This window comes from Petromyzon marinus, chromosome 30, assembly GCF_048934315.1.
Source record: "Petromyzon marinus isolate PM22_M1 ecotype Great Lakes invasive population chromosome 30, UKy_Petmar_22M1.pri1.0, whole genome shotgun sequence".
Lineage (NCBI taxonomy): Eukaryota > Metazoa > Chordata > Hyperoartia > Petromyzontiformes > Petromyzontidae > Petromyzon > Petromyzon marinus.
This window is the reverse complement of record NC_133696.1, coordinates 4404743-4417290: the sequence shown is the minus strand read 5'-3', so window position 1 is coordinate 4417290 and position 12548 is coordinate 4404743. Positions and strand designations below refer to the sequence as shown.

General features: G+C 43.7%; 1 protein-coding gene across 2 annotated transcripts in view; it reads right to left on the bottom strand.

Moving 5' to 3' along the window:
• The window catches only part of LOC116947493 (IQ motif and SEC7 domain-containing protein 1-like), a 220764-nt gene extending 220335 nt beyond the window's left edge, over nt 1-429 (bottom strand). For both annotated transcript variants that reach the window (XM_032963300.2, XM_032963302.2), the window contains exon 1: nt 1-429. In XM_032963300.2, the coding sequence (XP_032819191.2) occupies nt 1-254 (254 nt within the window). In that variant the 5' untranslated portion in view covers nt 255-429.
• Between the last annotated feature and the right edge of the window lie 12119 nt (nt 430-12548).

Below are 12548 nucleotides of genomic sequence, written 5' to 3'. Positions count from 1 at the left end.
TCTTGGCTCTGCTGTGACCCGGCCAGTTTCCCGATGGCACCGCTGGGCGTGAGAGGGCACGGTGGCCCCTGCAGGAGCCGCTGCTGCTGCTCCCGGAGCGCCGCGTTCTCCTTGTTCAGCTGAGCCACCTGTCCCTCCAGCTCCTCGATGCGTCTCCTCTGCCTCTCGATGAGCTCTTGCTGGGTCTCGATGATGCGGTTCAGCTCTTTGAGGTACGCTACGGCTTTGGCCGGCTCTTCGGGGCTGCGGGCCATGCTGCTGCTGCTGTTGCTGCTACTGATGATGCTGCTGCTGATGATGATGCTGCTGCAGGGAGCGGTTCGGCGAGAATTGGTTTCGCACGATACAACAGAGCCGATGCGGCCATCACCGGAGCAAAGGAATTGTGCGCTCGCTTGCGAGAGGCACCCGCCCCTTGCCCGCCCCTCTCCCGCACCCCCTCCTCTGCAACCCCATCCCTACCACACCAACCACCTCCTCCTCCTCCCTACCATCTCCTCCCCCTCTGGCTCTCCCTCCCTCTCTCTCGCTCTCTCTCTCTCTCTCGCTCTCATCCAAATTGCAAACCGCACCCCCTCCCATCCTCATCCCCTCCCTCCCTCCCTCTCCCCCTACATCTATCTCTCTTCCTCCATCCTCTCGCTCGCTCTCTCCCGATTCCTCCCCGCATCCTCTCTGCCCGCCCACCCCTCTCGCATTGCTTTTGCCCACAGACCGCGTGTACACGCGGCGCACGTCCACACACAATGGGGGGGGGGGGGGGGCTATAGCGTCGTCGTGTATTGAGTAGTCCAAAGTCGCCTCCAGGCGGTGGTACACGTGCGATTACTGTGTACATATATTGAGAGCTGGTGGCTGGCGCCGCGGCGGCAAGATGTCAACTACCTCGCCTGGTATACAGGAGGTCGTGGGTTCGATCTCGACCCTGACGCCTGCTGCTGCATATTCAGAGTTTGCATGTCTTTACGGGTCCTCCGGGGTTTCCCTCCACAGTTAGAAACATATGTTTAGAATATTTGGTTGCTGTAAGTTCACACGTGATAAGCCACTTCGTTGAGCTATCATTGGTGGCCAGGTCCCTTCTGAAAAAAAGCTACGTAGCTCACTGGGCCTTACCTGGTAAACAATGACATATGAGAATAGGTTTTCCCCTTTTTCTGACAAAAAAACAGGTATTGAGATGTTAAAACACCAAACTGAAACCTTTTACAAGGAATCATGTCTGCATTAACCACAATACTCGTGGTCAGAATGCAAACAAAAAACACTGATAATATATGCATCGTCTTAGAAACTGATTGGTCCACACCAGAGACAGCTTTCTTTTGAGCCTCGTCTCAAACGGTGTTAGACCAGAGGACGCCTTTCGGTTAATGCAGACATGATTCCTTGTAAAAGGTTTCAGTTTGGTGTTTTAACATCTTAACACAGCTGTTTTGTTGCCAGAAAAAAGGGGACAGCCTATTCTCATATTTTGGTACTGGCAAAGGAGGTCCCGTGATGAAACAATGACGTAATTTTAGTTTAGTTTAATACAGCCATGTAGACATATTTTAAACCACGTACGTGAGAGCGCGAACATCTATCGGCTTTAGAGTTACATACCGCGGGAGAAAAATTACATGGTTCACTTACAATGAGCGTCATTTTGTCTTTAAATCGTGATACTGAGTTGACAGTGGTGGAAATGTATCGCGCGCGACGCTTCAGGAAACTGTCCTTCGAATGTTTTTAGGCAATTGGCCTGATGATGAGACTTGGAGAAATGTAGTATTTTAGGATGACCCTTTGTCAGCCCTTTGCCAATCCACTGCTGGATGATGGCCCACCCAAGCCATGTCCGTCGTGGGGGTTGTTTGGCCATACGTCACCACCTAATTCCGTGCGGGTTGGTGGAGGACGCAGGCCCAAAGGGACCGAATGTCACTCGCGGCCGATGTGAACCGTCACCAGAAATCAAACTCGGGTGGAGTGAGGTTCACAGCGCTGCACTAACGCGGACTGGATTTACTGAATTAGAAACAGAACGGAATTACATTGACGATTGCCCACGCCTAACCGCGATTAACTCGCTGACGAATCGCATAGGGCCTCCTTATAGAAAGAGAGATCATGAATCTCAAACGGTTATATCCAGCAACCAATATTTACCGACAATCCCCTCCACGCCCCCGAGATATTTTATAATCTACCACTCCTGAGCCCAAATCTACACATGGTTATCATGACGCGTGTTTGAAGAGTGGCCGATGTGGCAGAGAGATGCACTGCGTGTGCGGGCCTTTAAACCCCGCAGGGAAGTGCTGAGAAGAACTCCTGGTGCATCCATCCATCGATCACTATCGATTCCTCAGGCTCACGATGCGTGCGCCGAATGGGTCACGTGGTTGCCGACCCCGCTGACCAGGGACGTCCAGTTTACCATGGAAATCCAGTTCACCATGAGAGTCCAGTTTACCATAGGAGTCCATTTGACTATGGGGTTCCAGTTTACCATGGAATTCTAGTTTACCATGGGAGTCCAGTTTACCATAGGAGTCCATTTGACCATGGGGTTCTAGTTTGCTATAGAATTCTAGATTACCATGGGAGTCCAGTGTACCATGGAATTCTAGTTTACCATGGGAGTCCAGTGTACCATGGAATTCTAGTTTACCATGGCAGTCCAGTTTACCATGGGATTCTAGTTTACCATGGCAGGCCAGTTTACCATGGAATTCTAGTTTACCATGGCAGTCCAGTTTACCATGGAATTCTAGTTTACCATGGGAGTCCAGTTTACTATGGAATTCTAGTTTACCATGGCAGTCCGGTTTACCATGGAATTCTAATTTACCATGGGAGTCCAGTTTACCATGAAATTCTGGTTTACCATGGGAGTCCAGTGTACCATGGAATTCTAGTTTTCGATGGCAGTCGAGTTTACCATGGAATTCTAGTTTACTATGGGAGTCCAATTTACCATGGAATTCTAGTTTACCATGGCAGTCCAGTTTACCATGGAATTCTAGTTTACCATGTCAGTCCAGTGTACCATGGAATTCTAGTTTACCATGGCAGTCCAGTTTACCATGGAATTATAGTTTACCATGGCAGTCCAGTTTACCATGGAATTCTAGTTTATCATGGGAGTCCAGTTTACCATTGGAGTCCATTTGACTATGGGGTTCCAGTGTACCATGGAATTCTAGTTTACCATGGCAGTCAAGTTTACCATGGAATTCTAGTTTACCATGGCAGACCAGTTTACCATGGAATTATAGTTTACCATGGGAGTCCAGTTTCCCGTGAAATTCTGGTTTACCATGGGAGTCCAGTGTACCATGGAATTCTAGTTTACGATGGCAGTCAAGTTTACCATGGAATTCTAGTTTACCATGGGAGTCCAGTTTACCATGGAATTCTAGTTTACCATGGCAGTCCAGTTTACCATGGAATTCTAGTTTACCATGGGAGTCCAGTTTACCATAGAATTCTAGTTTACTATGGGAGTCCAGTGTACCATGGAATTATAGTTTACCACGGGAGTCCAGTGTACCATGGAATTCTAGTTTACCATAAGAGTCCAGTGTACCATGGAATTCTAGTTTACCATGGCAGTCCAGTTTACCATGGGATTCTAGTTTACCATGGCAGTCCAGTTTACCATGGAATTCTAGTTTACCATGGCAGTCCAGTTTACCATGGAATTCTAGTTTACCATGGGAGTCCAGTTTACTATGGAATTCTAGTTTACCATGGCAGTCCGGTTTACCATGGAATTCTAATTTACCATGGGAGTTCAGTTTACCATGAAATTCTGGTTTACCATGGGAGTCCAGTGTACCATGGAATTCTAGTTTTCGATGGCAGTCGAGTTTAACATGGAATTCTAGTTTACTATGGGAGTCCAGTTTACCATGGAATTCTAGTTTACCATGTCAGTCCAGTGTACCATGGAATTCTAGTTTACCATGGCAGTCCAGTTTACCATGGAATTATAGTTTACCATGGCAGTCCAGTTTACCATGGAATTCTAGTTTATCATGGGAGTCCAGTTTACCATTGGAGACCATTTGACTATCGGGTTCCAGTGTTCCATGGAATTCTAGTTTACCATGGCAGTCAAGTTTACCATGGGATTCTAGTTTACCATGGCAGACCAGTTTACCATGGAATTCTAGTTTACCATGGGAGTCCAGTTTCCCGTGAAATTCTGGTTTACCATGGGAGTCCAGTGTACCATGGAATTCTAGTTTACGATGGCAGTCCAGTTTACCATGGAATTCTAGTTTACCATGGGAGTCCAGTTTACCATGGAATTCTAGTTTACCATGGCAGTCCAGTTTACCATGGAATTCTAGTTTACCATGGGAGTCCAGTGTACCATGGAATTCTAGTTTACCATGGGAGTCCAGTTTACCATGAAATTCTAGTTTACCATGGCAGTCCAGTTTACCATGGAATTCTAGTTTATCATTGGAGTCCAGTTTACCATTGGAGTCCATTTGACTATGGGGTTCCAGTGTACCATGGAATTCTAGTTTACCATGGCAGTCCAGTTTACCATGGAATTCTAGTTTACCATGGCAGTCCAGTTTACCATGGAATTCTAGTTTACCATGGCAGTCCAGTTTACCATGGAATTCTAGTTTACCATGGGAGTCCAGTGTACCATGGAATTCTAGTTTACCATGGGAGTCCAGTTTACCATGAAATTCTAGTTTACAATGGCAGTCCAGTTTACCATGGAATTCTAGTTTCCCATGGCAGTCCAGTTTACCATAGAATTCTAGTTACCATGGCAGTCCAGTGTACCATGGAAATCTAGTTTACCATTGGAGTCCAGTGTACCATGGAATTCTAGTTTACCATGGGAGTCCAGTGTACCATGGAATTCTAGTTTACCATGGGAGTCCAGTTTACCATGGAATTCTATTTTACCATGGGAGTCCAGTGTACCATGGAATTCTAATTTACCATGGGAGTCCAGTGTACCATGGAATTCTAGTTTACCATGGAATTTTAGTTTACCATGGCAGTCCAGTTTACCATGGAATTCTAGTTTACCATGGGAGTCCAGTGTACCATGGAATTCTAGTTTACCATGGGAGTCCAGTGTACCATGGAATTCTAGTTTACCATGGCAGTCCAGTTTACCATGGAATTATAGTTTACCATGGCAGTCCAGTTTACCATGGAATTCTAGTTTATCATGGGAGTCCAGTTTACCATTGGAGTCCATTTGACTATGGGGTTCCAGTGTACCATGGAATTCTAGTTTACCATGGCAGTCCAGTTTACCATGGAATTCTAGTTTACCATGGCAGTCCAGTTTACCATGGAATTCTAGTTTACCATGGCAGTCCAGTTTACCATGGAATTCTAGTTTACCATGGGAGTCCAGTGTACCATGGAATTCTAGTTTACCATGGGAGTCCAGTTTACCATGAAATTCTAGTTTACAATGGCAGTCCAGTTTACCATGGAATTCTAGTTTCCCATGGCAGTCCAGTTTACCATGGAATTCTAGTTTACCATGGCAGTCCAGTGTACCATGGAAATCTAGTTTACCATTGGAGTCCAGTGTACCATGGAATTCTAGTTTACCATGGGAGTCCAGTGTACCATGGAATTCTAGTTTACCATGGGAGTCCAGTTTACCATGGAATTCTATTTTACCATGGGAGTCCAGTGTACCATGGGATTCTAGTTTACCATGGCAGTCCAGTTTACCATGGAATTCTAGTTTACCATGGCAGTCCAGTTTACCATGGAATTCTAGTTTACCATGGGAGTCCAGTTTACTATGGAATTCTAGTTTACCATGGCAGTCCGGTTTACCATGGAATTCAAATTTACCATGGGAGTTCAGTTTACCATGAAATTCTGGTTTACCATGGGAGTCCAGTGTACCATGGAATTCTAGTTTTCGATGGCAGTCGAGTTTAACATGGAATTCTAGTTTACTATGGGAGTCCAGTTTACCATGGAATTCTAGTTTACCATGTCAGTCCAGTGTACCATGGAATTCTAGTTTACCATGGCAGTCCAGTTTACCATGGAATTATAGTTTACCATGGCAGTCCAGTTTACCATGGAATTCTAGTTTATCATGGGAGTCCAGTTTACCATTGGAGTCCATTTGACTATCGGGTTCCAGTGTTCCATGGAATTCTAGTTTACCATGGCAGTCAAGTTTACCATGGAATTCTAGTTTACCATGGCAGACCAGTTTACCATGGAATTCTAGTTTACCATGGGAGTCCAGTTTCCCGTGAAATTCTGGTTTACCATGGGAGTCCAGTGTACCATGGAATTCTAGTTTACGATGGCAGTCCAGTTTACCATGGAATTCTAGTTTACCATGGGAGTCCAGTTTACCATGGAATTCTAGTTTACCATGGCAGTCCAGTTTACCATGGAATTCTAGTTTACCATGGGAGTCCAGTGTACCATGGAATTCTAGTTTACCATGGGAGTCCAGTTTACCATGAAATTCTAGTTTACCATGGCAGTCCAGTTTACCATGGAATTCTAGTTTATCATTGGAGTCCAGTTTACCATTGGAGTCCATTTGACTATGGGGTTCCAGTGTACCATGGAATTCTAGTTTACCATGGCAGTCCAGTTTACCATGGAATTCTAGTTTACCATGGCAGTCCAGTTTACCATGGAATTCTAGTTTACCATGGCAGTCCAGTTTACCATGGAATTCTAGTTTACCATGGGAGTCCAGTGTACCATGGAATTCTAGTTTACCATGGGAGTCCAGTTTACCATGAAATTCTAGTTTACAATGGCAGTCCAGTTTACCATGGAATTCTAGTTTCCCATGGCAGTCCAGTTTACCATGGAATTCTAGTTACCATGGCAGTCCAGTGTACCATGGAAATCTAGTTTACCATTGGAGTCCAGTGTACCATGGAATTCTAGTTTACCATGGGAGTCCAGTGTACCATGGAATTCTAGTTTACCATGGGAGTCCAGTTTACCATGGAATTCTATTTTACCATGGGAGTCCAGTGTACCATGGAATTCTAATTTACCATGGGAGTCCAGTGTACCATGGAATTCTAGTTTACCATGGAATTTTAGTTTACCATGGCAGTCCAGTTTACCATGGAATTCTAGTTTACCATGGGAGTCCAGTGTACCATGAAATTCTAGTTTACCATGGGAGTCCAGTGTACCATGGAATTCTAGTTTACCATGGCAGTCCAGTTTACCATGGAATGATAGTTTACCATGGCAGTCCAGTTTACCATGGAATTCTAGTTTATCATGGGAGTCCAGTTTACCATTGGAGTCCATTTGACTATGGGGTTCCAGTGTACCATGGAATTCTAGTTTACCATGGCAGTCCAGTTTACCATGGAATTCTAGTTTACCATGGCAGTCCAGTTTACCATGGAATTCTAGTTTACCATGGCAGTCCAGTTTACCATGGAATTCTAGTTTACCATGGGAGTCCAGTGTACCATGGAATTCTAGTTTACCATGGGAGTCCAGTTTACCATGAAATTCTAGTTTACAATGGCAGTCCAGTTTACCATGGAATTCTAGTTTCCCATGGCAGTCCAGTTTACCATGGAATTCTAGTTTACCATGGCAGTCCAGTGTACCATGGAAATCTAGTTTACCATTGGAGTCCAGTGTACCATGGAATTCTAGTTTACCATGGGAGTCCAGTGTACCATGGAATTCTAGTTTACCATGGGAGTCCAGTTTACCATGGAATTCTATTTTACCATGGGAGTCCAGTGTACCATGGAATTCTAATTTACCATGGGAGTCCAGTGTACCATGGAATTCTAGTTTACCATGGAATTTTAGTTTACCATGGCAGTCCAGTTTACCATGGAATTCTAGATTACCATGGGAGTCCAGTGTACCATGGAATTCTAGTTTACCATGGGAGTCCAGTGTACCATGGAATTCTAGTTTACCATGGCAGTCCAGTTTACCATGGAATTATAGTTTACCATGGCAGTCCAGTTTACCATGGAATTCTAGTTTATCATGGGAGTCCAGTTTACCATTGGAGTCCATTTGACTATGGGGTTCCAGTGTACCATGGAATTCTAGTTTACCATAGCAGTCAAGTTTACCATGGAATTCTAGTTTACCATGGCAGACCAGTTTACCATGGAATTATAGTTTACCATGGGAGTCCAGTTTCCCGTGAAATTCTGGTTTACCATGGGAGTCCAGTGTACCATGGAATTCTAGTTTACGATGGCAGTCCAGTTTACCATGGAATTCTAGTTTACCATGGGAGTCCAATTTACCATGGAATTCTAGTTTACCATGGCAGTCCAGTTTACCATGGAATTCTAGTTTACCATGGCAGTCCAGTTTGCCATGGAATTCTAGTTTACCATGGGAGTTCAGTTTACCATAGAATTCTAGTTTACCATGGCAGTCCAGTTTACCATGGAATTCTAGTTTACCATGGGAGTCCAGTGTACCATGGAATTCTAGTTTACCATGGGAGTCCAGTTTACCATGAAATTCTAGTTTACCATGGCAGTCCAGTTTACCATGGAATTCTAGTTTATCATGGGAGTCCAGTTTACCATGAAATTCTAGTTTACCATGGCAGTCCAGTTTACGATGGAATTCTAGTTTATCATGGGAGTCCAGTTTACCATGGAATTCTAGTTTACCATGGCAGTCCAGTTTACCATGGAATTCTAGTTTACCATGGGAGTCCAGTGTACCATGGAATTCTAGTTTACCATGGCAGTCCAATTTACCATGGAATTCTAATTTACCATGACAGTCCAGTTTACCATAGAATTCTAGTTTACTATGGGAGTCCAGTGTACCATGGAATTATAGTTTACCATGGGAGTCCAGTGTACCATGGAATTCTAGTTTACCATGAGAGTACAGTGTACCATGGAATTCTAGTTTACCATGGCAGTCCAGTTTACCATGGAATTCTAGTTTACCATGGGAGTCCAGTGTACCATGGAATTCTAGTTTACCATGGGAGTCCAGTGTACCATGGAATTCTAGTTTACCATGGGAGTCCAGTTTACCATGGAATTCTAGTTTACCATGGGAGTCCAGTGTACCATGGAATTCTAGTTTCCCATGGGAGTCCAGTTTACCATGGAATTCTAGTTTATCATGACAGTCCAGTTTACCATAGAATTCTAGTTTACTATGGGAGTCCAGTGTACCATGGAATTATAGTTTACCATGGGAGTCCAGTGTACCATGGAATTCTAGTTTACCATGAGAGTCCAGTGTACTATGGAATTTTAGTTTACCATGGCAGTCCAGTTTACCATGGAATTCTAGTTTACCATGGGAGTCCAGTGTACCATGGAATTCTAGTTTACCATGGGAGTCCAGTGTACCATGGAATTCTAGTTTACCATGGCAGTCCAGTTTACCATGGAATTCTAGTTTACCATGGAAGTCCAGTGTACCATGGAATTCTAGTTTACCATGGCAGTCCAATTTACCATGGAATTCTAATTTACCATGACAGTCCAGTTTACCATAGAATTCTAGTTTACTACGGGAGTCCAGTGTACCATGGAATTATAGTTTACCATGGGAGTCCAGTGTACCATGGAATTCTAGTTTACCATGAGAGTCCAGTGTACCATGGAATTCTAGTTTACCATGGCAGTCCAGTTTACCATGGAATTCTAGTTTACCATGGGAGTCCAGTGTACCATGGAATTCTAGTTTACCATGGGAGTCCAGTGTACCATGGAATTCTAGTTTACCATGGGAGTCCAGTTTACCATGGAATTCTAGTTTACCATGGGAGTCCAGTGTACCATGGAATTCTAGTTTCCCATGGGAGTCCAGTTTACCATGGAATTCTAGTTTATCATGGGAGTCCAGTTTACCATGGAATTCTAGTTTACCATGGCAGTCCAGTTTACCATGGAATTCTAGTTTACCATGGGAGTCCAGTGTACCATGGAATTCTAGTTTACCATGGCAGTCCAATTTACCATGGAATTCTAATTTACCATGACAGTCCAGTTTACCATAGAATTCTAGTTTACTATGGGAGTCCAGTGTACCATGGAATTATAGTTTACCATGGGAGTCCAGTTTACCATGGAATTCTAGTTTACCATGCGAGTCCAGTGTACCATGGAATTCTAGTTTCCCATAGGAGTCCAGTTTACCATGGAATTCTAGTTTAGCATGGGAGTCCAATGTACCATGGAATTCTAGTTTACCATGGGAGTCCAGTTTACCATGGAATTCTAGTTTACCATGGCAGTCCAGTTTACCATGGAATTCTAGTTTACCATGGTAGTCCAGTTTACCATAGAATTCTAGTTTACCATGGGAGTCAAGTTTACCATGGAATTCTAGTTTACCATGGCAGTCCAGTTTACCATGGAATTCTAGTTTACCATGGGAGTCCAGTGTACCATGGAATTCTAGTTTACCATGGGAGTCCAGTTTACCATGAAATTCTAGTTTACCATGGCAGTCCAGTTTACCATGGAATTCTAGTTTATCATTGGAGTCCAGTTTACCATTGGAGTCCAATTGACTATGGGGTTCCAGTGTACCATGGAATTCTAGGTTACCATGGCAGTCCAGTTTACCATGGAATTCTAGTTTACCATGGCAGTCCAGTTTACCATGGAATTCTAGTTTACCATGGCAGTCCAGTTTACCATGGAATTCTAGTTTACCATGGGAGTCCAGTGTACCATGGAATTCTAGTTTACCATGGGAGTCCAGTTTACCATGAAATTCTAGTTTACAATGGCAGTCCAGTTTACCATGGAATTCTAGTTTCCCATGGCAGTCCAGTTTACCATGGAATTCTAGTTTACCATGGCAGTCCAGTGTACCATGGAAATCTAGTTTACCATTGGAGTTCAGTGTACTATGGAATTCTAGTTTACCATGGGAGTCCAGTGTACCATGGAATTCTAGTTTACCATGGGAGTCCAGTTTACCATGGAATTCTAGTTTACCATGGGAGTCCAGTGTACCATGGAATTCTAATTTACCATGGGAGTCCAGTGTACCATGGAATTCTAGTTTACCATGGAATTTTAGTTTACCATGGCAGTCCAGTTTACCATGGAATTATAGTTTACCATGGCAGTCCAGTTTACCATTGGAGTCCATTTGACTATGGGGTTCCAGTGTACCATGGAATTCTAGTTTACCATGGCAGTCAAGTTTACCATGGAATTCTAGTTTACCATGGCAGACCAGTTTACCATGGAATTCTAGTTTATCATGGGAGTCCAGTTTACCATGGAATTCTAGTTTATCATGGGAGTCCAGTGTACCATGGAATTCTAGTTTCCCATGGGAGTCCAGTTTACCATGGAATTCTAGTTTATCATGGGAGTCCAGTTTACCATGGAATTCTAGTTTACCATGGCAGTCCAGTTTACCATGGAATTCTAGTTTACCATGGGAGTCCAGTGTACCATGGAATTCTAGTTTACCATGGCAGTCCAATTTACCATGGAATTCTAATTTACCATGACAGTCCAGTTTACCATAGAATTCTAGTTTACTATGGGAGTCCAGTGTACCATGGAATTATAGTTTACCATGGGAGTCCAGTTTACCATGGAATTCTAGTTTACCATGCGAGTCCAGTGTACCATGGAATTCTAGTTTCCCATAGGAGTCCAGTTTACCATGGAATTCTAGTTTAGCATGGGAGTCCAATGTACCATGGAATTCTAGTTTACCATGGGAGTCCAGTTTACCATGGAATTCTAGTTTACCATGGCAGTCCAGTTTACCATGGAATTCTAGTTTACCATGGTAGTCCAGTTTACCATAGAATTCTAGTTTACCATGGGAGTCAAGTTTACCATGGAATTCTAGTTTACCATGGCAGTCCAGTTTACCATGGAATTCTAGTTTACCATGGGAGTCCAGTGTACCATGGAATTCTAGTTTACCATGGGAGTCCAGTTTACCATGAAATTCTAGTTTACCATGGCAGTCCAGTTTACCATGGAATTCTAGTTTATCATTGGAGTCCAGTTTACCATTGGAGTCCAATTGACTATGGGGTTCCAGTGTACCATGGAATTCTAGGTTACCATGGCAGTCCAGTTTACCATGGAATTCTAGTTTACCATGGCAGTCCAGTTTACCATGGAATTCTAGTTTACCATGGCAGTCCAGTTTACCATGGAATTCTAGTTTACCATGGGAGTCCAGTGTACCATGGAATTCTAGTTTACCATGGGAGTCCAGTTTACCATGAAATTCTAGTTTACAATGGCAGTCCAGTTTACCATGGAATTCTAGTTTCCCATGGCAGTCCAGTTTACCATGGAATTCTAGTTTACCATGGCAGTCCAGTGTACCATGGAAATCTAGTTTACCATTGGAGTTCAGTGTACTATGGAATTCTAGTTTACCATGGGAGTCCAGTGTACCATGGAATTCTAGTTTACCATGGGAGTCCAGTTTACCATGGAATTCTAGTTTACCATGGGAGTCCAGTGTACCATGGAATTCTAATTTACCATGGGAGTCCAGTGTACCATGGAATTCTAGTTTACCATGGAATTTTAGTTTACCATGGCAGTCCA